At 59.2% G+C, this 27119-nt stretch overlaps 4 protein-coding genes across 7 annotated transcripts; 3 read left to right on the top strand and 1 right to left on the bottom strand.

Annotated features, from left to right (window-relative positions):
* Positions 1–886: 886 nt before the first annotated feature.
* On the top strand, positions 887–3729 carry POLE3 (DNA polymerase epsilon 3, accessory subunit). The gene is made up of 4 exons (XM_086764152.1): positions 887–1080; positions 1669–1754; positions 2900–3018; positions 3504–3729. The coding sequence occupies exons 1-4, from the start codon at positions 1015–1017 to the stop codon at positions 3662–3664; spliced, it is 432 nt and encodes a 143-aa protein (XP_086620278.1). The 5' UTR covers positions 887–1014; the 3' UTR covers positions 3665–3729.
* Positions 3730–7476: 3747 nt separating this feature from the next.
* On the top strand, positions 7477–15819 carry ALAD (aminolevulinate dehydratase). 4 transcript variants are annotated; one of them, XM_086764009.1, is made up of 12 exons: positions 7477–7526; positions 10729–10876; positions 11051–11101; positions 11836–11932; positions 12309–12444; positions 12883–12966; positions 13230–13318; positions 13634–13689; positions 14383–14470; positions 14955–15041; positions 15228–15357; positions 15454–15819. In XM_086764009.1, the coding sequence occupies exons 2-12, from the start codon at positions 10764–10766 to the stop codon at positions 15531–15533; spliced, it is 1011 nt and encodes a 336-aa protein (XP_086620135.1). In that variant the 5' UTR covers positions 7477–7526; positions 10729–10763; the 3' UTR covers positions 15534–15819. The 4 variants fall into 4 exon arrangements, with proteins under 4 accessions (XP_086620135.1, XP_086620132.1, XP_086620134.1 ...); XM_086764006.1 differs by having other exon boundaries at positions 11836–11962; XM_086764008.1 differs by lacking the exon at positions 7477–7526 and adding an exon at positions 7908–8152 and having other exon boundaries at positions 11836–11962.
* Positions 15820–15858: 39 nt separating this feature from the next.
* Positions 15859–16965, top strand: HDHD3 (haloacid dehalogenase like hydrolase domain containing 3). The gene has a single exon (XM_010125653.2). It carries the CDS (start codon positions 16093–16095, stop codon positions 16807–16809), a length of 717 nt encoding a protein of 238 aa, XP_010123955.2. The 5' UTR covers positions 15859–16092; the 3' UTR covers positions 16810–16965.
* A 955-nt stretch (positions 16966–17920) lies between these two features.
* Positions 17921–27057, bottom strand: BSPRY (B-box and SPRY domain containing). Its single transcript, XM_086764089.1, has 6 exons — positions 26977–27057; positions 26261–26359; positions 25463–25693; positions 23730–23755; positions 22406–22530; positions 17921–18583 (listed from the first exon to the last, which is right to left on the bottom strand). The coding sequence occupies exons 1-6, from the start codon at positions 27037–27039 to the stop codon at positions 18057–18059; spliced, it is 1071 nt and encodes a 356-aa protein (XP_086620215.1). The 5' UTR covers positions 27040–27057; the 3' UTR covers positions 17921–18056.
* Positions 27058–27119: the final 62 nt, after the last annotated feature.

The following is a 27119-nucleotide window of genomic DNA, read 5'->3' as shown; positions in this document are numbered from 1 at the left end:
CCTTTAAGTACTGGAAGTGTGCAATGAGATCTCCCTGGAGCCTTCTTTAATAAGCAATGTGACACACAGCGCAGCATTTCACCTCCGAGAGCCATAAAGCAACCATAAAGTTAACAATGGACTGTGTTAAAAGGAGCTAAAAATGAGACTCGAGAGACATGATTTGTACGCACGGTGACAGGTTTTTTTAATCCAGTTGCTATAACTAGAAAAGTCATCAAGCCCCCCCCCCACACAACCCTTCTTTGGGCCTCACCTCTGTGTACCCAAAACGCTGTATACTATCCCCAGCACACCACTAGGTCTAATACAACTCCCTTCACCTATAAACTTAGCTCACAAATATCTGTAAACTGTCCCCATTGCAATAATACTGCCCTTGCTACTGGAAAATACACACTTCTGTGGAAAAAAAAAGCTGCACTGTCAGTCACCGTTCTCAATTTCAGACTGAGACAGGGTACCAGATTAATCTACTCCCTTCTTGCACTTTGCACTTACTCTAATCGCCTTGCCAGTTATCAGTAGGGATAAAGGCTTGTGGAACGAACGGGAGCTTGGGCCAGGCGTGGGGCTGGGGTCTGTGGGGCCGGACACGCCGTGTGCCCGCACACAGCGCTGCGGGCAGAGGCCAGGAAACGTTAATGGCGGCGGGGGGCAAAGCGCCTGCACCCGCGGGCACCAACCCTCTGCCCCCAGGGCTCCCCCCAGCCCCTCACCCTCCGTCCCCAGGGCTCCCCCCAGCCCCCGGCTCCCACTCCCGGCCGCTGCAGCGCACCCCGGGCCCCCCGCCAGCCCAGCGCCTTCCCGCCGCCTTCCCGCCTCCCGCCCCGCCGCCTTCCCGCCTCCAGCGGCCGCGGTGGCGGGCGGGAAGGGGCCGCGCTGCACGCCGGGAGCGGCCGGAGGTGCGCGGCGGAGCGCGGGCGTTCGGCGCGGTCCCGCCGGCTCCCGCGTGCCCGTCGCTGCCCCGTCGCGGCCGGTAACGGCCCCGTTTGCCGTTGCAGGAGGCTCAGGATGGCGGAGAGACCGGAGGACCTGAACCTGCCCAACGCCGTCATCACCCGCATCATCAAGGAGGCGGTGGGTGCCGCCGGCCCCGCACAGGCCCCCGCGTTCCGCGGTTTTTGTGCCCCAGACGCGCCCGGGAGCCGCCCTGGGGGGTGGGGGGAGCCTGCAGGCTGCGAGCCCCGCAGCGATGCCCCAGGTCCCCGCAGAAGGAAAATTCAGAGGCGGGGGAGCTCTCGCGGTGGGACCGTGTCTGAGCCAGCTCCCGAGCAAGAGCAGAGCAGAGGCGGCCCCTTGGCTGTACAGCCCCCACCAGTTTAATGGGAGATGCGGTCTCCAGCCCTGAGACGCGGGTGAGCGGATCTGGACACGGCAGGGTGCTGGCTCCGGGTCAGGAATTCGGTAGTCATGGGGTGAACTGGCCAGACCCGCCACTGATGCAGAAGTTGCTTCCCATCTCCATAGCTTATTGCGTTGGGGAGAACGCCGTCACGTCGCGGTTGGCTTTCAGCTGGCATCAAAGTTTCTGTGGTAGCATCTGAGATGAATGCTTAATTTCCAGTTGTGCTGAGCCCTCTGGATGCCTTAACAGAACTGACACGTGAATTACGGAAGTTTAAGTCATTTATACAGCTCCTGATAAAAGCTGAATTTCTTTTTCAGCTTCCTGACGGAGTAAATATTTCCAAAGAAGCTCGGAGCGCGATATCTCGAGCAGCAAGTGTGTTTGTGCTTTATGCAACTTCATGGTAAGAATTTGTTGCATCAGATGACCAGTGCAGTTGATTTATAATTTACCTGTCTGCTGGCTGTCCTGGAGCATTTGTTTTGGTATTTTCTGTTTATATAAACAAAACAATCTTTAGTGCAGCCCAGTCTACCAGACTGCAGCAGCTGGGTCTGCGCTGCCCTGAACAGCCCGTGGGGAAGGCAGTTTGGCTCTCTACACAGAGACGCACCAAGCCCAAGCGGGTTTCCAAACTGCTGTCAGCCTTGGCAGAGGCAGGAGCCCACTGCTCACTCTCCAAGCTGCTCACTGTATAACTGCGTTAGGGCAAGCGCAAGCCAAGCTAGTCAGCCTTGGAGCTGGCCACGGAGGACACAGTAAAGTCTTTGGGGTGGCCCAGAATATGCTGTGCAGGCAGTGACTTCTCTGGTGTTATGTATTCGCATGGCTTTGTAGAACTGTCACCACACAGCCGATGTTCAGGCTTTCGCCTTGCCCCCGGTTTTAGAAAAGGTCCGTGCAAGCAGAAAATTAATGTTGTGGGAAAGCTGTGCAACTAGATGAAAGCACAAAGAGACAGCGTAAACAAGAGTGTATCTTAAACTGCTCTCAGTAAGTGATTAAAAAAACCCTGAATGTTTAGGAGAAGGCTTTCCTTTTAAGTTGCTTGCTTGCTTTAATAAACAAGATGGGAGCTGGAGCAGCTCTGCTGTGAGGCCAGGCTGAGAGAGCTGGGGCTGTTCAGCCTGGAGAAGAGGAGGCTCCGGGGAGACCTGAGAGCGGCTCCCAGTGCCCAAAGGGGGCTGCAGGAAAGGTGGGGAGAGACTCTTCAGCAGGACCTGGTGTGACAGGATGAGGGGTCATGGGTTTATACTGGAAGAGGGTACATTTAGATCGGATATAAGGTGTAATTTTTCTACACTGAGGGTGGTAGAGCTCTGGCCCAGGTTGCCCAGAGAGGCGGTGGATGCCCCATCCCTGGAAACATTCCAGGCCAGGTTGGCCGGGGCTCTGAGCAACCTGATCTGGTTGGAGATGTCCCTGCTCCTGGCAGGGGGGTTGGGCTGGGTGGTCTTCAAAGGTCCCTTCCCACCCAAACCATCCTAAATGGTGACTAAATTGGTGACAGTACCAATTAACTCTGTTTTCCTTCTCATTTTGGACCAGTGCAAATAACTTTGCCATGAAGGGGAAGAGGAAAACGCTGAATGCTGGCGATGTTCTCTCTGCCATGGAGGAAATGGAATTTCAGCGATTTGTAGCCCCTTTGAAAGAGTCACTGGAAGGTATTGTCCTCCGTTCATGTCATGGGAGTCTAAGCAGCACCAAGTCCTGTTTTCCTCAAACACTGGACAAGCAACACTTACTTGCCTGTCTTGTTTCTCTTCTCTTTGCCCAGCATCCTACACTGCAGTTTGCCTGGGGAATAAATAATGTGCACCTTAACAGGACTGGGATCACATTTCACAACTGATGAGGATTGAGAAAGTCTCATCTGCTATCACTCCCCCATTATGTTTATCTAAGGGAAGTCTTAGGTGCTGCCTCTAAATGTGAACTCCTGCGTCCTTTTCAGCATTTTTCTGCTGAAACTTAACCCGATTTCCTACGGAGCTGGTCAGCACAGCTCAGATCGTAGGGTGAGTTGCTGCTACGAGTTCACTGCTCCCCTTGTAAGCCTGAGAGCAAGTGGACATTGGATTTCAGCTGCTGTACCGTTTGTGCTGTGGAAACACTGGCTTGCAATTTTTCAGTGTTCTCTCTTTTTCAGTTTACAGGCGTGAACAGAAAGGAAAGAAAGAGGCAAGGAAAGATAAAGACAAGAAGGCAGACTCAGAGGAGCAAGATAAGAGCCGAGAGGAAGAGAATGACGATGATGACGAAAGGATGGAAGAAGAAGAGCAAAATGATGAGGAAGAGGTGGACAACTGAGCTTGCTGATGAGACGTGTGCGGGGGCTGGGTTTTGTTCAGAGGGATATAAACGCTGTAAATCAACCTTGCTGTGTCCCCTCTTGTTTCCAGTAGAGCTTTGTACTGTTCCTCTGGGGCCCGTCCCTTTTTGGCTTTAACCTGTACCTAAAGGACTTTCTGCTGAAGCTTTTCTCCTGGAAGGACCACTCCTCCGGTGCGCAGGGGGCCTGGCACCCTCCCCAGGCTCTGAACAGGCAGTAACGGGCCTGGGCTTTTGTGCTGGCTTGGCTCTGAAGTAGAGGAACAAAGAAGTGTTGGATGCTCAGCACAGCAGCTGGCCAGGAGAACCTGGGAGACTGTTGAATAAGCTCGTTAATGAAATTGGGCTGAGTCAAACAGATCAGTGACCTTTGGGGTGTAGAATCTAATGATGTTGGGAGGCTTGGAAGCAGAACAATTTAAGCTTTTTATCCAAATTACTTGTTTTCTTCCTTCATTTTCTTGAGTTGTGGCTGTGCCTTCTCTTCCTGCTGTAACTGTGACAGTGATACTGCGTCTTTCAGCCTCACCAGTCGTATGCGGCAGTACAGCGCAACAGTACTGGGACCAGTGGTCCGCTCAGCTGACCTTCTCCCCCAGATCAAGTAAATCAAAACTCTCTGCAGCACTTACGATGTAAACTAAACACCAAAAGTGCTTGTTTTCTGTCTTTGAAGTCCTGAGGGACCAAGAGGAATTTTATTAAAAATCCGAAGCAGAATTAATGGCTAAAACGTGTCTCAGGATGACAAAAGGCGGCTGCATCAAGCGGTTCGGTAGCTGCAGGTCGGCAGCAGGCACCAGCGGATCGGCTGGTCTCCCTCCTTTCCTTCCTTTGCAGAGCTGCCGTTCCTGCAGACAGCTTGGTGATGGCGCCACGTTTCGATGTGGTAGAGTAGAGTGGTGGATCTTGGTGGGGTTTTCTTCCCAACTGGAACGGACTGCTCGTGTCAGAGTCCCTCTTCAGCCTTCACCAGTCATTCCAGAGCTGGGCACTGCCTCCCAGCGTGGTGGGCTTCAGGGGGGCCGTGGGGACAGGCCTGAGGTTTTTAAAACACCTCCTTCAAGAACGACAGGTTGAAACAAGCTGTTTGCATTCCCAGTGCTCGCGTAGGTTTGGTTTTTCATGCTTGAATTGTTAGTTTTGATGCCTTTCCTTTTTGTTCTCTGAGCATCCATTAGAAGCAGCTCATTTTTGGGAAAATGCTTTATTATTTGACTGCTCTTTTTAAAGACTAAAACCGCTAATATTTGAACTTAACCACGGTCTGGTGAAGGAAACTTGAGGAAAGTTTTAGGTACCGTTAAGTAAAACCCAGGCGTTTTGCTGATGTGCAGTTTTAAAATAGCACTTGTGAGGAACAGCATGTCCTTTTCACCAAAAAATTGATGCAGAGCAACCCTGCCTTTATGTTTTTATGGCTTTTTGCACACGGAAGCTCAGCTCCCAAAAAGAACTGAATGAAAGAGATTTTCTGCAGTCCAGTTTCTACTGGCGCGCAGTCAGTAACAGACGAAAAGGCTGAGCTGACGGTGTCTTCCCAAGATCTCAAACAACAAAAAAAGGCCTGTCCTCTAGCTCTTTTCCTCTTTTTTTGTTTTCTTTTTTTCCTCGTCTAGTATGTATCTGGGGTGCTTATTCTGGAAGGGTATCTCAATAAAAGCCAGATTTTTTACAGAAATGGGGTCTCTCATTTCCGTCACTAATACAGTCAGCTGGCTGCGGTGGCGTGAGCGCACACCTGAGTGTGCAGCGAAGGCAGAAGCAAACCCGCTACGAAATTGGTTACGGAGCAGCTGGCAGCGAAGGGAGGACAGGGGCTGCTGCGACCTGGCGTTTGTGCGAGCGGAGCGAGGGAGGCGCGGAGTGTCCGGTTACCAGAGAAGTGAGGTTTGGGTGCTGATGCTGTGTCCCTGTTCAGTTCGCCCGTGCTGCTGGGGCTGTGTGTTTACGCGCTGCAGCGGGCCAAGGGGACGAGGTTATCGCGTGGGAGCTGCAGAACGGCGAGCGATAAACGTGCCCCGTGCATCTCCCTTGCTCTGATCAGACCACGTGCTGCTGCGCCTGCAGCGTGACTCCAGCTCCGCTTGGCCCCCCACACCCCAAAGCTCTGCTCCATCCCCCTAGTACCTCAAAACCTGGCTCCAGGTCCCTCCACAGTACTCATCTTGGGGTCCCCCACACCACCCCAAAGCCTTGCTCCAGCCCCCTCAGAACCCCAGAAACCTAGCTCCAGGACACCCATAGCACCCCAAAACTGGACTACACCCCAAATCCTGCCTCCTGGCCCCCACAGCACCCCAAAGCCCTACTCCAGCCCCCCGAGAACCCCCAAATCTGGCTGAAAGTCCTCCCACAGCACCCCACAACGGGACTGCATGGCCCCACAGCACCCCAAATCCTGCATCCCAGCTCCTACAGCATCCCAAAGCCTTGCTCCAACCCCTCAGAACCTCAAAACCCACTTCCAGGTGCCCCATCAGCACCCCAAAGCCTTGCTCCACACCCCCCAAAAACTCCAGAACCCCAAAGCCTGGCTCCAGGTCCCCCCACAGCACCCCAAAACTGGATTGTGTGGCCTCATAGCACCCCAAATCCTGCCTCCTGGCCCCCCAGCATCCCAAACCCTTCTTCCACACCCCTCAAAAACTACAGAATCCCAAAATCTGGCTCCAGATCCCCCCACAGCAACACAAAAATGGACTGCATGTTCCCCCAGCACCCCAAAGCCTTGCTCCAGCCCCCTCAGAACTCCAAAACCTGGCTCCAGGTCCCAAATAGCCCCCCAAAACTGGACTGCATGGCCCCAGAGCATCCAAAAGCCTGGATCCTGCCCCCTGCAGCACCCCAAAATCCTGCTCCAGCCCCTCCAGAACTCCAAAACCTGTCTCCAAGACCCCCACAGCACCCCAAAACTGGACTGCATAGCCCCACAGCACCCCAAATCCTGCATCCTGGCCCCCTACAGCACTGCAAAACCCTGCTCCAGCGCCTCAGAACCCCAAAACTTGGTTCCAGGTCCCCCACCAGCACCCCAAAAATGGACTGGGTGGTCCCCCAGCACCCCAAAGCCCTACTCCAGCCCCTCCAGAACCCTAAAACCTGGCTCCACGTGCCCCATCAGCACTCCAAAGCCTTGCTCCACACCCCCCAAAAACTCCAAAACCCCAAAACCCGGCTCCAGGTACCCCGCCCCCAGCACCCCAAATCCTGCCTGCTGGCCCCCCAGCACCCAAAGCCCTACTCCAGCCCCTCCAGAACCCCAAAACCCAGCTCCAGGTACTCCCTCCAGTACCCCAAATCCTGCCTGCTGGCCCCCCAGCACCCGAAGCCCTACTCCAGCCCCTCCAGAACCCCAAAACCCAGCTCCAGGTACTCCCTCCAGTACCCCAAATCCTGCCTGCTGGCCCCCCAGCACCCGAAGCCCTACTCCAGCCCCTCCAGAACCCCAAAACCCGGCTCCAGGTGCCCCATCAGCACTCCAAAGCCTTGCTCCACACCCCCCAAAAACTCCAAAACCCCAAAACCCGGCTCCAGGTACCCCGCCCCCAGCACCCCAAATCCTGCCTGCTGGCCCCCCAGCACCCCAAACGCTTCCTCCAGCCCCCTAACACCCTACTCCACCCCCCCACACCGTCCCCCAGACCCCTACTCCCCCCCCCCCCCACGCCTCCCAGCGCATGCCCGCCCTTGCGCCGCCCCCAGCCCTTTCCCGCGCTCCGCCGCGCGAGACTTTCCGCCGCCATCCCGCTCGCACAGAGGGGCGTGTCTATGTTAATCAGGTGGGCGGGGTTTATGCAAATCGATAGGGCGCAGGGCCGGAGCTGGGACGCGGCTGTCGGTGAGTCCGGGGGCCGGGGTCGGGGACCGGGGGGACCGGAGCCGGGGCGTTCGCCCCGGCTCCGGCCCCCCGTTCCCCGACCCCGGCCTCTTGTGGGGTTTCCCGGAGGCCGGAGATGGGGCTGGGTGCAGGGGCAGGGCCCGGCCGGGAAATGGGGGCACCGCTGGGGTGCGGGCAGCAAGGGCAGCCCGGTATTTTGCTCGGTAAACCCCCGTTACCGCGGGGGGGAAAGCACCGAGCAGCCCGCAATCGGTGTCTGTCACCGTCGGTGCCGAGCCCCCCGCTCATCCTGCGGCGTCATTACAGCCTCCTCCTGTAGCACCCCGCAGCATCCCCCTTCCCAGATTCCCATCTGGAAGATGAAAACTTCCATGACATCTTGACCCTCATTAGCGACTGTTAATTAACCCGCATCTCCCCGATCTCCCCACCGAGCTCCGCTTTCCTACCGCGCTCCCATCCCTCCCCACTCCCAGTTGGGATTTCGGGAGCTTCCCTGCCTCTGGCACGGGATTTCGGGAGCTTGCGTGTCTCCGGGACGGCAGGTAAATAGTTGGGTGCCGAAAGATGAGGCTGCACCCATTTCCATATCCCAAAACGCTGGAAAGCGGCTTCATCCCGAACAGGTGAAGAGGCAGCCGCCGGAACAGACCTTTGCAGCTCACCGTACGCGTGCGGCGGGTCCGGCGTCAGCCCGTCGCTAAGTTTGTTTAATTTGTGCGAGCGCAAACGTGCGCGCAGCTCTCTCTCCCCTCGAACGCAGCGAGGCAGCCAGGTCGGGCGCGAGGGCGCGGGTTCGGGTGCCATGGGTTCAGGCTTGGCCTGGAGCAGTCCCGAAGGAGCGAAGGTGGGAACACTCTGCTGCGGGGCCGTTTGCTCGGAGGGAGTCGCAGGGCCGTTCCAAACTCGTCCTTGCTGATGCTCTGTGTGCGTGAAGCAAATTGCTTTAGAAATACGGATTTGGGCCTTTAATGTCGGGTTAATTAATAGCCTGCACTCGGCTGGGCACCCTGAGGGGATCTGGGGGGAAACAGCCCCGTACGCGGAGCCTCGTCCCGTTTTGCGGCGGGCGGCAGCTTCTCCCGCGCGCGGGGCTGGTAAGGAGGGCCTGGCTCCCCGGGGCTCGCGGGGCCCACCCGTCCTGGCTGTTATCTCCCCCCTGCCACTCCGCGGGGTGCCCGTCTCCTCCTTCCCGCGCGGGCAGGTTCCGGAGCTGTGGCCTCTATCTGTCCCATACAGAGCCAGGTGCCTCTGGTCCCACCCTGTCCCCCCTTCCCCTGCCTCCCGTGGGATTAGCCGTTGAAAGCATTTTTGGGATTCTCGAGGTGGGTTTTGCTCACTGAGCCCTTTGTTCTGCCTGCCTGGAGCCCTGCCTGACCAGCCCGGCCGCTGCACTGGGGCTGCCAATTCCAGTTCACCCCTCCTGTCCCCTTCCCTGCGAGCAAGGACTGCAGCGGCAGCTTTCCAGGGCTAAAAATTACTTGCCAAGTGATGCCGTGACACTGCCAGCGTGCCCGTCAGCTGGTCTGTATCCCCTGCAAGCACAATCCATTTTTTATACAGTTTTTTCACACGTGTAAGCCTGTAGGTAGCTGGGAGGTGCCTTTTCCCCATCCCCGAGCAGAGGGGATTGCCTGGGGTATGAGAGACAGCCCTGGACTGAGCGTGATGACAAGTGCCCTGCGCACTGCGGTGGCCTGATACAGACCGAGAATTTGGCCCAGGGCTAGAATATGTGAAGGGTCTGGAGCGTGTAAAAGAGGTGAGCCCCTCAGACTAAAGGTTTCCCAGGAGAATGGGGCCATCTCCTGCCCAGCGCTGACTGCTGTGGCGGGTGCTGGTGTAAAACCTCCTCTCCTGGTCAGCATCCTGGGGTGTGAAGCGAGCGTGTCTGCTCTCTGGAGAGAGCTGGGTTTGTTGCTGGGGATGCTTCCTGGGATGGGACTCGGGACAGCGGGGCTGCTCCCCTGACACGGGGCCCATCCTCATGGCACTCGGTCTCGCAGGGGACGCCTTGCCCGGGGTAAGCGGTGGAGTCCCCTTTGCTTTCGGAAGCCCTTCTCCAGCTCTCCTCCCGTCCGCCTCGCTCAGGTTTCAGCTCTCAAAACAAAATCCGTGGCCTCCAGTAGGAACTTTGCGGTTTGTCTGCCGGGGAGCCTTGGCTCCTCTGCTCGGGGCGTTTGTGTGTGCCGCTGGCAGGAGTCCTTGAAGCCGCTCTGCACAAACAGCCTGCTGTTCGGGTTGCATTTCCCAGGGCCGCACAACTGCTCTTCTGTGCTGCGGCCAAATGCCTCATCCCGAGGCAGCTGCCTTTCCCCAGCCCCTTCCCTCACACTCCCACCACCAATGTTGGGGAGAATTCAGTGCTAGTGGAAATTTTGGAAATTTCTTAATGGTCTAATCACAGATTAGTACCTGATCTAACTGTTACAGAAGAAAATATTGCTACAGAAAAAAGTTGCAACAGTAACTTAGCTAACACTTGATTTATGGATATTGAGTAATTGCTCTTTGTTACCCTGAAATCAGTTTTGCCCCACTCCCACGGTTTCTTTATCTGGCAGCAAGTGGCCACTGAAGTTGTGTGGCTGCAGGGTTTACAGCCCCGGTGCCCTCAGGATGGTCCCGTGCCCCCGCGCCTCTGGCACTGCACCTGTCGCTGCACTGCGGCCACAAATGCTTTGTGCTCTGCGGGGCAGCTTTTGACTGGTCTGTGCACAACAGCTGTATCACACAATCAAACAGCGGTAGGCAACAGGAAAATTCAGCAACGACCATCTCAGCGCTGGTAACTGCCGGCACAGTTACCCCAGTTAAACACGGAGCCTGAGGAGCGTGGTCCTGTTGAACCATGTGAACGCGGTTCTGCTGCGGGAGGATGCCGGTGGCTGCAAATTGGTGGTTTCAGACATGGAACTGCAAGGTTTTCTGGGGAGGAGTCGGCATCATCCCTGTTTGTGGGAAGTGCTGGGCTGTGGCTGCTGATGTGGGGTCTGGCAACACCCACCCGGCACGGGGCAGCGCCCAGGAGAGTTGGGAAGAAGCTGGCTGGGCTGCAGCTCGTGCTCCCTGTGCGTGCCTGGAGCGGGACAGGGACGGTGCTGCAGAGGCTGCCTGGATCTCAGCGCCCTCCTCGCACGCAGCAATAGCCGTGCCTTCCCAGGACACCACCACTAACTGCTCGTTTCTTCTGGCATTTCAGAGTCTCCTTCCACAGCCTCCTAGTGAAGGTCCAAGATGCAGGCAGACTCCCTTCTTCACAGCGGCTACTTCCACCCGGTGCTACGCTCCTGGCAGTGTACGGCGTCCACCTTCGATGCCTCCAACCTCATCTACCCCATTTTTGTCACGTGAGTGAGCCCTGGCTCTCTGGGTTAGGGATGGACCAAGCTCAGGTTGAACGGCTTAGGCACTCCCTGAGCTCTCGGATGGGTTTTCCAAAAGAATCCCCGTGGACAAGCCTGGGGTGAGGGCTTTCTCCTGATGCCAAGTCCTCACGCTTCTGTCCCATCCACCTCCTGCAGTGACAGCCCTGATGCAGTGGAGCCAATCCCCAGCCTCCCTGGACAAGCCAGGTAAGAACCCAGCCCCGCCGAGCTGCGTGCCCTGTGCCCGAGCTGGGCTGATGTATGGCCTGAGACGAGCGTGGCCCAGGGGTGATGCTTCCAGCTCTCTGTGGTCCCTGCCTTGGGGATCCTCCAGCATCTGGCAGTGCAGGAGCACTTGTCTGCCAAGGGAGTGGATGGAATCATACTGGGGATGCTGGGAAAGTACCAGTACAAGCAACAATAGTACCAGGGTCTCCCGATGTCCCAGAGCACTTGCACATTGTGTGCGCTGGGCACGCAGGCAAGTTGGAAGCGAATTGGCGTTTCGGGAAGCAGCTAGAAAACCTCTGCAAGCACATGGGCTCCAGCCTAGCATCAGATCTTGCTGGACTGGCAGCTCCCGTCTTCATCTGCTGCTGCGTTAGCAGGGTTGTGGTCAGAGAGGCCCCAGGGGAATGGTCCTGTGGGGAAGTGGGATGGATCTGCAACAGAAACGCCAAGATAAGGGATCCGAGGGCAGGGCACGCTCGTCCTTTCAGAGCAGAGAGTGTCCATGCCGGGTAGATAACACCCCTGTAGTCCCAGATAAGGTCTCGGATTGTTCCTCCCAAAGTTTGGGCAACATCTCCCTCCAGCTGCCGCTTGGTGTGGATGCATGTGGGTGCTGGATCGCTCACAGCCCAGCACCCAACTCACGGACCAGCTCGCCCCACGGAGCCGGTCTGGGTGCCTGGCAGCCCCCTTCACTCTGCTTTTCTCAGGTACGGAGTCAACAAGCTGGAGGGGATGCTGCGTCCCCTCGTCGAGGACGGTCTGAAGTGTGTGCTCATCTTTGGGGTGCCCAGCAAGGTCCACAAGGTCAGCGTGCGTGGTGGCAGGGGGCTCAGGGTAGGCACAGGGGAGTGGGAGATCAGTGTGGGACCGGGGGTCTCCTGATCAAACAGGAGCAGTTCAGGGTCTTTGGGCATGCTTGCACCCCACTCAGCAAATCAAGACGAGGATGGGAGACTGTAGTGACACCCAAAAAGCTCCCAGAGCTCTCGCAGGTGGCCCTGAGACCTGCACTGGCTGCTCAGAGCCACTACTGCACAGCCCCCTTCCATCATGGTGGTCACACCGCCCGGCGTCGCAGGGTCTCATGGTTCAGAAAACGTTTCCCGGGCAGAACTGCCGCCACAGAGGAGCCGGTGCGAAGCCCTCGGCTCTGCGTGCTGAAGCAGTTATCTTCTCACAGGACGAGAGAGGCTCCGCTGCTGATGCAGAGGACACGCCTGCCATCCTGGCAATCAAGAAGATCCGCTGCACCTTCCCAGAGCTGCTAATAGCCTGCGACGTCTGCTTGTGCCCTTACACCTCCCATGGGCACTGCGGTGAGTGCACAGCCCGGGGTCCTGGGCTGCTCTTCGGGCATTTTCCTGGCACTGGGAGTCTCTGGGGGTTTGCCATTTTTGGCTGAGGAGCTCTGGGTGCTGGTGGGGCCTAGCCAGCTCCTGCCCCAAGATTTAGTACTGGTGTGCAGTTCAGCCTGGGAGACTTCTCCTGGGTTTTGGCAGCGTGGTGGGAGGCACAGGTGGTTGAGGCACCCACTCCTCAGCCATCTGAATGTGTCTGAGCACCTGTCTGTGTCCCCCCTCTCTGTTGTCTCCAGTCCCTGGAGGGCTGTGTCGTTGGTCTCCTGGTCCTTATCCAGCTCGCTAACACATTCCCCGCTGTTCTGGGCATATCTATAGCGAGAGCCACGCTCGCACCCTTGGGATCGAGGCAGTCAGCCAGCCGGCCCCTCGCCTAACCGCGGGTTTGTCTCCTAGGCATCCTGCGTGAGGATGGCACCATCCAGAACGAGACGAGCTGCCAGCGGCTGGCAGAAGTGGCGCTGGCCTATGCCAAAGCAGGTGGGGAGTCTCCCGGCAGCGCTACCCGAGTCGGCTCTCGCGGATTTGCCCCCTCTCACTTTCCACTGGCCCAAAAGCAAACTGGGCCTGGCTCCAGCTGGGAGTGCTTTTGCTCCGAGCTGGGGGAGGCTCCCCTGCCCTCCACGCGCTGTCCCCCGCAGAGCTGCAGGCACCCGGAGCCCCTCTGGCCGTGGGGTCACCTCCTCTTGCAGGCAGAGTCACAGCCTCAGGCACTTCTCCGCATCCCTGGTCTGTCCCTGCAGGCTGCCACATCGTTGCCCCCTCAGACATGATGGACGGGCGCATCGCGGCCATGAAGAAGGCGCTGATCTCCAATGACCTGGGCAACAAAGTGAGCCGGGGATCCGCGTGCGCCGGGGCAGGAGTGGCGTGCGTGGGGAGACTGTGCCGCAGCAGGACCTGGGCAAGCGGTGGGAGAAGCAAACCCCCACCTTGCCCAGGACGTGCTGCAGGCATTTCCCTGCCCCAGTGCACGCAGGAAGGGAAGGTCCTTGGCTGGATGCGGGGACAGCGAGGTGCCAGGCCTCTGGCAGGGGAAGGAGGATGTGGGGATAGTACAAAACAGCCATGGGAGGGAATCACCACTGCTCCGGCGTGGGGATGTGGCACCGAGCCGCTGGTGCTCATAGCTCCGCTCTCCTCGCAGGTCTCAGTGATGAGCTACAGCGCCAAGTTCGCTTCGTGCTTCTATGGTCCTTTCAGGTGGGTCTGTCGCGCAGCCGCGAGTGACCCCAGCCAGCACCCAGAGATGTCCCCTCAGACATTTATTTGGGAACGGGCCTCGGGCAGAGCTTGGCCACAGCTGGGGCCAGGCTGGTTGCTTTGGCGCGCCTTTCTCCTGCTTCGCGGGGCAAAAGGAAGACAAATGGACCTTGCCCAGGAGAGGCAGGCTGGTGGGAGGATCAGCTGTGATCTTCTGTCCCACCCCCTGCTTGTCCTGGATGCTGGTGGTGAGGCAGGCAGGGAGGGAGCTGCCTGCAGCTGCCAGGAAGGGAGTCGCAGGAGCCAGTGTTACACCAAAGTGTGGCTTTAGGACAAGCCTCAGCTCAGCTATGAGATCTCATCCCAAGAACGGCCTGACCCCGACGGGGCATCCCTCAGGGACCTGCCTAGGAAAAGGGCAAAAGGAAAATGTCTGACATGCTTTTACCCGACTCTGGGCATGGGAAGGGCAGTGGGTGTTGAAGCCTGGCTCCCAGGGCCAGCGTGGAGCTGTGGCGCCTCCCAGAGCGATCCTGGGGTGCCGAGGCAGGTCGGGAGAGCCTCCTTTCTCCTGGCCTTGATGGCTCAGACCCTTGTCTTAGTCTGTCCTCACATTTTTGAAGCTTTGCGGGGCAAGAGGGATGGGGAGTCATGCCGGTCCTCATCCCTGCCCTCTGCCTTGCCCGTCACCAGGGACGCTGCGCTATCCAAACCCGCCTTCGGAGACAGGCGATGCTACCAGCTGCCCCCGGGAGCCAGGGGCCTGGCGATGCGCGCCGTGGTGAGTGAGCCGGGGTTGGGCTGCTTGGGGCAGCACCAAGGATCGTGGGTTTGGGGAAGAGCAAGCCCAGGGGTGTTGGAGGCAGAAGGCGGTAGGAGGCCCGCCAGCCAAAATGGCCGAGGCTCTTCCCTCTCAAGTGAGAGAAATGTGATGCCCACCAGCCTGCCAAAGAGCTGGTCCCCAGCGTGGGCCCAAGGACTGTGTTGGTGACCCCATACCCCGCTGCGGCTCAGGGTGTTGGGTCCAGGGACACGCAGCCACCAGCTTTCCCCCGGCACTGTGTGGTGAGGAGAGCGTCGGCTTTCCCCCGTCACAGCCCGTCTGTGGGCTCCTGCGGCCACAAAGGGCTCACCAAACCCGTCTGTGATCCCTCCTGGGAAAACCAACCACCAGTCAGAACTTCTGGGGAAAACCAACTGTGGGCTCACTGGAAAATGTTCTTCTACCCTGTGCTGCCGGGGTGGCACGCGTGTTCCCCTCGCAGGACCGGGACGTGCGTGAGGGAGCGGACATGCTGATGGTGAAGCCAGGGATGCCCTACCTGGACCTGGTCAGGGACGTCAAGGCTCGGGTAGGCGCTGGCTGCAGGGCAGCGGGGCGCGGGGCGGCCCCGCAGCAGGAGGGCAGGAGAGGGGAGCGTCTGGGCTGGCCGGTTCGGGTATCCGGGCCGGTGGGGCTGCGAGGCGGGCGCGGGAGCGTCTCTGGGGGGGTCTCCGTGCCCGGGGAGGGCTGTCCCCCGGCTCAGCTCTCCCCGCAGCACCCCACGCACCCGCTGGCCGTGTACCACGTCTCGGGGGAGTTCGCCATGCTGTGGCACGGGGCCCAGGCCGGGGCCTTCGGCCTGGAGGCGGCGGTCAGGGAGGCGGTGACGGCCTTCAGGCGCGCAGGTGAGGCGGGCGGCCGCGGGGCCCGCTCCCCCCCGACCCCGATCCCCGGCCCCGTGTGTCCCCCGGGCGGCTCCAGCGGCTCCGCTCTCTCCGCAGGGGCCGACGCCATCATCACCTACTTCGCGCCGCAGCTGCTGCGCTGGCTGCGGGAGGAGGCGGCGGCGGGACGGGCCTGAGCGCGGGGGCGGGGCTTCCGGCGGTGGGCGGGGCCGCGGGGAGGGCGGGGCTTCCGGGTCGCGGCGCAGGTGGGTGCGGGGAGCGGGACCTGGGGAGCGCGCGTGCCCGCCGCCCCACAGACACCCCCCTCCCCAAACACCACCCCCCCCCCCGCACCGGGAGCCGCGGGCCCACCCCGCACCTCCAGCCCCTCTGTGACCCGCGTGGGCCCCGCTCGCCCGTGCCCCCCCAACACCGCAGGCGCAGCCCCTCCCCGCGCCCCCGGCCGCCCAGCAGCCCCACGCGGGGCCCACTGCAGCCCCCACGGAGGGGAGGGCGGGGGGTGCAGCTGCCGCGGCCTGGGGGGGGGCTCTGCACCCCGGGGCGGCGAGCACGGCCCTCCCTCCCCCGCCACAGCGCGATGCTGAGCCCCCGCGAGGGGCACTGACACGAGTGGGTGTGCACGGGCGGGCCCGCACCCCTCTGGTCCAACCCGCCTGAGCCACGCTCGCTTTGGGCAGCGCCTGGCTCTCGCCCCCTGCCCGATCCCGGTTCCCCCGGTCGAGGTTTGCCGAGGCCATGCTTAAGCTCCGCTTACTGACGTGGGACGTGAAGGACACGCTGCTGCGGCTGCGGCAGCCCGTGGGGGAGAGCTACGCGGCCGAGGCCCGGGCCCACGGGGTGCGGGTGCAGCCGGAGGCTCTGGGTCGCTCGTTCCGGGAGGCGTACGGAGCCCAGAGCCGGCTCTTCCCCAACTATGGCCGGAGCCGCGGGCTGAGCTCCCGGCAGTGGTGGGCCGACGTCGTCAAGCAGACCTTCAGGCTCTCGGGCGTGCACGAGGACGGAGTCCTGACGCTGATGGCGGAAAACCTCTACCGCGACTTCTGCAGCGCCCGCAACTGGGAGGTGCTGCCGGGAGCCGGCGAGACCCTGAGCCGGTGCTGCCAGCGCGGCTTCCGCATGGGCGTCGTCTCCAACTTCGACAACCGGCTGGAAACCATCCTGTCCCAGTGCAACCTGCGGCACCACTTCGAATTTGTCCTCACCTCCGAGGACGCGGGCTTCGCCAAGCCGGACAGGAGGATCTTCGAGAAAGCCCTGCGCCTCGGCGGGGTCCCCCCGGCGTGGGCGGCTCACGTTGGGGACAGCTACACCCGGGATTACAGGGCAGCGCGAGCCGTGGGCATGCACAGCTTTCTGCTCCAGGCTGCCGGGCAGGGCGAGGAGACAGAGGTGCCCCCCGAGCACGTCCTGCCCACGCTTGGCCACCTCCTGCCTCTTATTGAGAAGGGGTAGCTGCGTTTCGGAGGAACAGCACCGCTGCTGAACGGGGAACCAGTCCTGGTGTGGGATTTCTGGCTGCCAGCTGCGCAGGGAAAAGAAGCGAGCGCTGCTGAGCGCAGGGAGCAGCGCAGAGCGGGTGTTCATGCAATAAAACGTACCCGAGGCTCAGCAGTGCTGCTGGTGTCTTTCCTCACTCTAAAAGCGCTATGGAAGAGGGTCAGCGGCAGTGTGTGCCCCCACAGAGCGGGGCACTGGGCCAAGCAGCGCTGCAGGAGGCTCATTCTGGGGGGAGGGACAGATCGCACCCCTCTCTTCCTGACAGCAGCCAGGAGGCAGTCGCAGCCCTCCTGCTGTGGGCAAAATGGTCTGGAGCTGGGGAATTTCACTTAATTTCTCATATTGCCAATTAACATAAACTTTGCATTACCAATTTGGGTATTGAGAAATAAAGAGGAGAAATTTTAAACCTTTCCTGCCGTTTTCCCTGGCTCAGCTTCAGCCCAACGTCTCTCCTTCCTCCCTTTGCTGAGGTGAGGAACAGCTCAGATGAGGTTTCTTTCCACCACCCCTTGCTTCTTACTGCTCTGACATGGGCTCCTCCACGGGCCGCTGCCCCTGCGCTGGTGTGGGTTCCCCCTGGGTGACAGCCCCCCGCACTGTCCCTGCTCTGGCATGGGGCAGCTCCTCCCTGAAGTGTGTCTCCAGCTCCGTCCCACGTGCCTCCTCCCTGCCATTTCTCCAAACGCCATCTCTTAGTATTTCTCCTGTTTTCTAAAGCCCACCGTCGGGCCGGAAAGCTGCCCTTGGTCGCAGAAGAATTAAACCTCCCAGAGCAGTGGTGGATGCCTCATCCCTGGAAACATTCCAGGCCAGGTTGGCCGGGACTCTGAGCAACCTGATCTGGTTGGAGATGTCCCTGCTCCTGGCAGGGGGGTTGGGCTGGGTGGCCTTGAAAGGTCCCTTCCAACCCAAACCACCCTGTGATTCTACACAATTTGCCCAAAAGCAGCTGGCAGAGCCAGGCGTTACCCTGACCCCTCGCCCCAGCGCGGCAGGCACAGGGTGGGTGTAGCCCTGAGGAGGAGAGGAAAGCTGCCATAAAACACACAAAGAACAGACGTGGTTTGAAGTCTGAACGCCGCTGTACCGAAGGCGGTGGTCCTGCCTGGGCTCCTCTCCCCCGCGGAGGCGCTGGATGGTGTATACCCAGTCACTGTACACACACCTGTATTCACCCCGCGGCGAGCGCAACGCGTCGCTCACTGGACAAGCGAGATGCTCTGGTGCGCCACAGCAAAGACGGGATAGAGGGGCTCCACGAAGGTCTCCCTGTGGGAGAAGAGGATGGCGCAGGAACCGGGGTCGTAAAAGAGCACCTCCCCTCCCGCAAAGTCAACCAGCACCCCAATCTCGGCCGGACACTTGATCAGCTCCACCGCCTGCGGCTGCCCGGCGTGCAGGAACCTGAACTCCTTGTCGTAGCGCGAGAAGACCCAGGAGGAGGCATTGAAGCCCAGGCGGGCTTCGTTGCCAGCCCCCTTCCGTGGCACAGAGCTGTAGCAAACCCCCAGCTTGTAGGCGCAGCTCTTCTCCACACTGATCTTCCAGGCACAGACTCCCGAGCGGAAAGGGGCAGTAGCCAAAGCATTGGGCCAGTGGTCAAACCGCTCGGGGCAGTCCAAGTCCAGCTTTGCTTTCTTGGGGCTGAAGAGCAAGGTTTTCTTGTCTTCTGACAGGCTGAGGTGGGGGCTGACAGTTTTCTCATCGATGTGAATCTCCTGGGAGCCTGCAAGGGAAACCACGCGGTGAGCACCAACTCGGTGGCCCCCACCCAAAGTAGTCATGGCCATCAGAAACACAATCGCACCTGCCCTCTCCTCACACATCGCTCCTGCGGACCCATCTGCTCCCCGGAGGTGACATGGTGTTGGGGGCTCGCGGTGGGTGCCAGCACAGCGGCTCCCTGCAGCCTCCCCTCTCAAGCCAGGGCCAGAGCAACGCAGGGACTCAAAGCCCAGACTTCCCCAGACACCTCTCCACCCTGGCAGCAGAAGTCCTGCAGAGTCAGAGAAGATGCCGCTCATCTTCTGACCCTGGCTCGAATCCCCACAAAGCAGAACTTGGTGGGTTTGGTTCATCCTACTTTTGGGAGAGACCCAAATCTCAGCCCCTTCCCTTCCCACCCCATGGTAGGTGAGCAGGACGCGACTTCTCCCAGAGCTGGGCGAGTCAAGGACACACACAAGGACACACAGAAGGACACAGGGCTGTTTGCAGAAAACCTGCAAAGCCAGTAATACTGGAATGAGGAATGGAGAGGGCTTGGCGGGTGAAATCCCTTTCCTCCTGCAAAGCCCAGGTCATCAATCACCAGAGGGGTGTGGAGCAGCCAAGGGAGGTGGCACCAGGCACCAGAGATGAGCACGGCCATGACTTGATTTGGTTTTTCTGTGCCACAGCACAAACCCTGCAAGCTGCAGCCCCGTGTGCGAGTGCCGGATAACTGCACGAGCATTTCCCTCGCTCTGTAAATTCGCTAGCAAGGAGAGAGGCTGACACCCAGCTGACTCACCTGCTCCTGGGAGACCCAGTTTCCACCTGCAGGTGCCCCTCCTTGCCCTGCCCTTCCCCACCCTCACCTCATCCATTTTAGGTCAAACACCACGGAAACAAGGCTGGAGCAGGTGAGTCATCTGCTCCCGGCCCTGCCACCAGCAAGAGCTCTACGCTACCATGCCTGCTCCGGCCATTTCCCAACCGCCCTCTGCTCCGCATCCAGCATGTGGCAGGACGAGCCCCTTAAAGAATCAAACCACCACCCCACACCCTGAACGGGGTCACCCCAGAGCCCGACCTGCTCCAGCACCTATGCGGACCCAGGTCAGCATCCCTCCAACCAGCACCGAGCAGGAGCGGCGCTGGCCGGGGGAGGTTCCCAGGACAGCATCTGCCCCCGTGCTCCCTGGCAGGGCACAAACATGCTGAATCAGCAGTTTGTACAACGTGGCAGTGCCACACACGCTTGCGCGTTGGGTGGAAGCTACCGCAGGGAACAGCGAGCAGAAAGAGGAGCTGAAGAGAACAACCCCTTCCAGCTGAAGCAGCCAGCCTCATTGGTTTGATGATTTATTTCACCAAGCAGCAGCCAAACGCTTTGCAGCGTGCCTGCCCTCCACGGTAGGTCCCCACAGCTGTACGTGCCCATGCTGGTTGACTTTCCAGGAAGGCAAAGGCTGCTACAAATTCACAGAAAACAGAGCAGTACGAGGCCTCCTCTTCCTCTGACAGAAGGGCACTGAGCCCCAAACTGTGCAGCACACGTCGACCCCAGCTACGGGGTTGCGTTCTGATGTTCGCACACGGGGATGATCTGCACGAGGAAGTACCGCCCCGACGACACCCATGCAGCTTCATCGTGGAATCGCACGATTCCAAGGGAGCGTCTGAGCGAGGGGAAGTGCTGGCAGAGTAGCAGCAGAGTAATTCAGATCAGCGCATTTTCCCACACAGACAAATGTTTTGTCATGATTAAATCTGACCGCCAGATATTCCCATATATCCTGATGAACAATTCCACTGGGAATTCATCTCAGATCAAAATCTATTTTCTCTGTGTACAGTGCCCATCGCAGCGGCCTGGCCACGTTGGAGACGAGGGACGTTGAGCAGGTAAGTTAACACGGTTAACATCTCTGGTGAGTACATATGTGTTAGCTGTAGCTCACTTCACTACTCGTAAGAATCCAAGTTCCCATTTCCAAACTGACACATCTGAAATTCAAATCCTCCTAGCTAGATTTAGGCACCAAGGCGGAACCCAGAGCCAGCCCGGTCCCTGGGGCAGGTCACCACGGAGCAGCTCACACCTCCGCCAGCTGGGATGGCTTCAGTCCGCGTCACCCCTGCACCTGGCAGCCTCCGCTGGGTCTGCAGCCAGCAGCACCTCTCGCCTGCCCCCCAGCAGGACTCGGCTGTGAGCCGAAACCCCTCCCAGAACGGTGCCAGGAGATTTACATCATCTCTTGGTTTAAGGAAAAAGCTGCCAACCCCAAACTAAGTGATACAGCAGCCTGGATGCCCAGTCAAGACATCAAAGGAATCACGTTCCTTTTTGAGAGTGAAACAAGGGGTTCTTCTGCCTGCTGGTGGCCAAGTGTTTGACAGGCAACAGGGGCAAACCCTCAAGGCTGGGAACTTATTGTTTTCAAGTGAATAAACAAGACTGTCACCTGTTCAACGGCCTTTGAGAGAAGGGACCACCAAACGAAACACGACATCACCGTGCCTTAGTCAAAGCCAGGGCCGCTGCAGTTAATATTAAATCCCTAAGGCTAGGTCGGGGTGGACTATGGACCAGCGAGATAAGCAAGGGTATGGCAGACACCCTCAGCGTGCAATAATGACATGTTAAATGTAACCACACACACAAAAAAACCCCCAAGCAGAGTGTGATAATAGCACCACAAGACCCACGGCAAGCACTGAATGCCTGTCAGTCATCGTATTTGACAAGGATGCTATTGGGAAGGGAACCCATAAAAAACCCCATGTCATAACGAAGAGAATCAGGGAAAGGTTTCCTGCCTGACTTGGCAGCTCTGAACGTCTGCTCAGACCCTGCTGGACTTTGCCAATGCACAGCTGCAGGCGTGTGCCTGGCTGCCAGCACTGAAAGGCTCAGAACAGAGGGAGATGAACTCATCCCAACGGGAGGGCAACGCCAGAGCCCGCAGCAGAAGAGACAAATGCTGGTGGTGTCAGGTAGGCACAGACTCCCAAGGTACTAAACTGAGAAGAGAAAAGCAATAAAAGCCAGAAGCACACTCCTTTGAGAGGGACGTGGAAACAGAGGAAAACTGGGAACCGCTCAGCAGCATCAAGAGAGATGAGCAAAAATCAAAAGTTAATGTAAAAGCCCTGGGAAGGTCACCCCAGGCGTTGTTCACATGGTGGCACACAGGACAAATGATTTCAAATTGTGAAGGCTGTTGCCACCTATGAGGAACAAAAAAATACATTTGAAACGCTCTAACAACGGCCTGAAAGCAAAGGTGAAAGTCAACATTTCACAACCAGCAATCTAAGCAGATCTCAGCCGGAAGACAACCGTCTCTCCCTGCTCAACACAACCAACACCAACGTGGTGAAACCGTACCCAGCGCACGTCGCTGGCCTGACGAACGCGCCCGATGCACCCTCAGCTGTGTAGCGAGAGCGGAACAGATCACAAACGGCTCTGACAAACCACCAGCTCCTGCACGGCCACAATCTTGGCTTACAATCAGAAAGCTACTGCATTTACTGACTCCCCATTCCAGCACGTCAGAGCGTCTCATGGACACCACGTGGGTGAGCTCACCCTCTTCTAAAATCACCAGCAGGCCAGTGCTAAACAGGATGAAGAGGAATTTCTGTGACCGAGATTCCTACGGCACCATCAGTTTCCCCGCTGTCACCAAGTGACCCAGGAAACGGCAAAAAGGAACTAAGTTCCGGGCAGGACACGGCACCAGGGTGTTTGGACACAGCATCGGGATGTTTCTTTGGGCACAAAGGAACGAGCGTGCAGGAATGCCCAGAGAGTGTGAGCGCTGAGCGCGCCACTGACCTGTGACGCAGCAGAGAACGGCAGAGGCCCACAGTCGGTGCAGCAGTGGACTCTGAACACATGTCCGATTAAAGTTTAACTTCAGGGACTCCTGCGGCTCTAAGATTCCCTCCGCCACCTCTGTCCTGGCAAAGGAAAACAAGAGATTTATTGTTTATAAAAGAGGTATTTATAAAGGTCACTAGGAGCTATGGCAGAAATGTGAGCTGGAGCAGTTGCAAGAGGAGCACAGGCCGCACAGAAACTAGACGAGGTTTCTAGGCAAGCTCTCGTCCTAAGTGATACTTTCGGTTGGCTTTGACTACAGCCCCTTCTGAAAGCACTTCAGTGTTCTAAAATACAACCCCAGCAGCCTGAGTCAACAGCCTCCTCCCTCTGCAGACACGGAGCAAACGCGTCTGAGAGCGGCCATGGGCTCCAGAGCAGCACAACAAACAGGCTGCACTGCGGGAATTGGATTTCCCTCTTCACTGACAAAGCCTGGCTGCCAGAGGAAAGGGGGACGCGGCAGGACGCCGGGTTTCATGCAGCACAGCAAGGAGATGGAGGATTTGCGGGGTTCCTGGGGCCGGCAGCACACATGAACTCATGTTTGTAAGCAAAGGCTCTGGCACTGGCTGCTGCTGATGGTCTGTGGCCAATTTCTTACCCTCAGGCTCCAGGCAAAAATACTCCTGAAAGTCCTCTGGGCAGCATGGTCCAGCCAGTACCAGCGCTGCACCCCTGCAGCAGCCACCAAAATAAGTGCCCGTAAAAGCGCAGCCACCAAGTGCCTTCTCAAGGACGGGCAGCCCCGCGTTACTGATGGCGACTCAGAAACGCTGCCACCTGCACTGGGTTCTCTCCTCCGTGCAGTCTCTCTGTCGGAGAAGGAGGGAGGGGGAGTGCGGAGTTTGGGCGTGCTGCCCCTGTGAGCGATGCTGGGCCAGCAGCCCCCCAGGCTTGCCAGGTGGGCCAGCCCACCTCCTGCCACCAGGCCGGGGACAGGCTTGCTGCATCTCCCACGGAGCCCTGTGGAGTTTTTCACGGAGCCGGAGAAGGTCTCCCGTAAGCAAGGGCCAGCACAGCACCTCGGGGAGACCTTGCACACTGGTGCCAAACTGCTCCATCTTGATCTGCAGCATAGCATGCGAAGCAGGGACAAGAGGCCACGCTGGCGTCTCTGTGCTCTGTCCTTGTCCTCAAGAAAAGCAGCGCAAAGGAGGAAAGCGGGGGTGTCACCTGCTGCCAGAGCAATGGCATGCTGCTCAGGCGGGAGCTGCCGAGGGCGCAGGCGAGCCCAGAGCAGGGTCAGGGAAAGGCCCGGGAGCAGCCAGGTACCAACCTCTCGAAGATCTCTTGTTCTGCACGCTGGAGACAAGGAGAGAAAGAGTCACCAGAGCTGAAATCACCACAGATAAAATCCCAACCGCGGGCTGGGGCACAGCCAACCCGGGACCCAGGGAGGACCCACTGGTCTCCTTCCTGACCCAGAGCTCCCCATCCCAACGCTGGCCGTGGGGAGCCAGGGGAGCATGCAGTACCCATTTGCTTCAGCTGCAGCTCTTTCCACTCCCTGACTTAGAAAATGAGTGGGAATGGCTGAGGGTAACACATCTAGATCTAGCTAGAGGTGATGTTTGCTGTGCCAGTGGGACTGGGTGGCTGGGTGACAGTGGCTCGAGGAGGACGTGGGAGCATCCAGACAGAGCCTGCCACCGCGCTGCTGGGTGTGCAAGTGGTGTGAGAGCAGACGGCAAGGGCAGCTGGATCATCTGGCGCAAGGGAAACGCAGGAGAGCTGAGGCAGGAGGAAAGTCTCTGGACCCACACAGAACCAGCTCTGTCTCCATACCCTCCAGCAGATACTGGCCTGTCTGCCTCCAGGAGCTCTTGCCACTGCGCCCCGCCTTGCCCAGGGTGTGACAACCCCAGCCCTGAGGTCCCCCCTGCTCCCCCACCCCACAGGGACACGCTGCAAGAACGCCCTGCGCTTGCAGCAAGCAACCCCAAAGCTTTCCATGAGGGCTGTCGCTGCAGAGAACCTAAGCCAAGAGCCACCCAACCTCGTGACCAGCCCCACTTGCTCTGTATCCACTGGCAATGGCACGTACTCAAGGCACAGCCCAGTTAGCAAAGCAGTAGAAAAATACTTGAGCGGGGCTCAAATATGAGCTGCAAGGTGCTCGGCGTGCCTTCCGCTTCCCTGTGACATGACACGCATAGCTTCCCGACAGACAAAAACCCCAACGATCCACGGTGGAGAACATATGACCCCTACTTCCCCTCTCCTACGGTAAAAGGAGAAATGGAGGGCCTCGCTGTTTCTGCCGCAGGCTTTGATGGATCCTGCTCTCTACAGCGAGGCCGCAGCCCGGGGTGCTGAGATGCTGAGGCGAGGCAGATGCTGCGTTTCCCACTAAAGGAACGGCCTTCTGCCCGTGCGATCGGCTCTGTTTTCCACACAGAGCTCTTCACAGAGTTACAGGTGGCACACAGAGGCTAAGAGCAGGGTGGTGCAGTGCCCACCCGCTCACATCTAAAACAAGAGGAATCACCTGGATAAACCGAGACAATTTAACAGCCAGAAAAGGAACCGAGCAAAGGGAAGCACGGGCGGCTTTGCACGGTAAATATCCCAAACAGGGCAGACTTTCAAGAAGAGCTGCAGGTGCTCCCAAGGGTCACGTTTGGTTTAAAAGTAGGCAAAAGAAAACTGGTGGCCCAACTAAATTCTGTAAGAGCAGCTCTCAACTCGTAGCTGCGCGGAGCTGGCAGCTTCAAGCCAAGAGCTTGGGGACCTGAGCATGAGTGGTTCTGAACCTCACTGCAAGCAAAGGCAGAATCGGGCAGAGCAGATGCTCTAGGAACCGCTGAGAAACCACGGGGGCTTGTCAGGACCAGGTGAAGGAGGTTCCTGGAGCTAGACCTGGAAACGTAGGCCCTGTCCAACTTTGCCTCCTTGCTGTCAGTGCAGCAAGCTACTGCACACCACATTCCAGTCCCACAATAACCGTGATAAAAAGTCTCAGGTCACTTCTGGCCTGACCCATCCCCGGGTACAAGGAGCAGTACTCACCACCAAGCCCTGGTCATCCAGGTTGGTGATCATGTCCACCAGGTAGGTGCGGAGGGCAGCCAGCTTCTGCAGCGCCTCAGTCCAGTGCACCTCCTGGGTGAGGATGCTCTGGTGTGCCTGCTCCTCCTCCGCCTGCACCTTCTCCAGCAACCGCTGCTCTTCATTTTCACACGCGTTCCCCACGAAGATCAGCCTCTGGATCACCAGCTCCCGCGCCGCGTTGGCTGCGTTCTGCCAGAGCAAGGAGAGAGAAATATCAGCCTTGCTCCAACCCCGACAAGTGCACCAACCGCTTCTGCCAGCTTCCCATGGGCTCGGCTGTTAAGATTACTCTGTTAATTGAGCCCACGCCATGGTAATCAACATAATGCAAGCAGAGGTAAATGGGGCAACCAGTCCCAAACCTGCCTTCTGGCCTTACTGCGGGACCTAAGTGACAACCTGTGAGGGACCAGCGTCCCATCGCTCAGCAGATCTTCCAGGGTTCGCTATCAGTGAGAAACAGCCACCACGAGAACTGCCTTTTGTCCTCAATGGACAAATAAAATCAGGACTCTGGTTCCAGTGGGATGTTTGACGGCTGTATGCTAACAGCAAAGAATTTATTGTTTGCGTACATGTTTCAGGCAGAGGAAGCGGGAATCGCAGGCACACCCTGGCACTCCGCTTGCGGAAGCTGTGGGGCAGGAGGGGGACAAGCTCTGCACACCGACGAGCTCCCTGAGAGCTGAGCACCTCTGCCAGGAGCGGCGAGCACAGGAGGCCAGCACTGAACTGGGAGAAGAGAGCGGGACTCACCAGGACGGCCTGGTCCTTGGCGGGCAGCACCTCGTCCACGTGCCGGGCGATGGCAGCGCTCTGCAGCTGCACCCGCTCGCAACGGTCCACGAGCTTGTCCTGGAGCGCAGAGCGGCGGGCAGCGCAGGGCCTCGAGGGGCGAGGGCGGCCCAGAGCCCCCCGCTCAGCCCAGCCCGCCCAGACAGCCCCCACCCGGCCCCACACCTCCCGGGGCCCCAACACACCACCCCATAGAGAGCCCCCATCCCCACGTGGGACCCCTCGTACAGCCCCACCCCCCACCAGGGTCCCCGCACAGACCCACAGAAGCCCCACAGAGAGCCCCCATCCCCACGGGGTCCCAGCACACAGCCCCACACCCTGCTAGCACCCCACAGACAGCCCCCTTCCCCACGGCGGACCCCTCACGTGGCCCCACACCCCCCAGGGGGCCCCCGGGAGAACCCACCTCCCCACGGGGGACCCCTCACACGGCCCCACACCCCCCCAGAGGCCCCACACCCCGCCAGGAGCCCCACAGAGAGCCCCCATCCCCACGAGGGACCCCTCACGTGGCTCTACATCCCGTCGGGGGCCGCAGAGAGAACCCACGGCCCCACACCCCGCCCAGGAGTCAACCCCCACCGAACTCCCCAGGCGACCCCGGCCCCACGCGCGGCCCCTCTCCCCGCCGGGTGCCCCCCCCCCCCGACGCCCCGCTCCCCGCCGAGGCTCACCCGCAGGGCCGCCGCCCGCTCCGCCAGCGCCCGCGGCCCCGGCCCCCCGCCCCGCTGGGCCATGCTGCGCCCCGGCACCTGCCGCGGGGGCGGGGGCGGCCCCGCCCGGGCCGCGCTCACCGCCCCGCCCCGCCGCGAGCAGC

Source organism: Chlamydotis macqueenii, chromosome 20 (genome assembly GCF_036417535.1).
Source record: "Chlamydotis macqueenii isolate bChlMac1 chromosome 20, bChlMac1.mat, whole genome shotgun sequence".
NCBI lineage: Eukaryota > Metazoa > Chordata > Aves > Otidiformes > Otididae > Chlamydotis > Chlamydotis macqueenii.
Note: the sequence above shows the minus strand (reverse complement) of the source record. Positions and strands in the feature narration are given on the sequence as shown.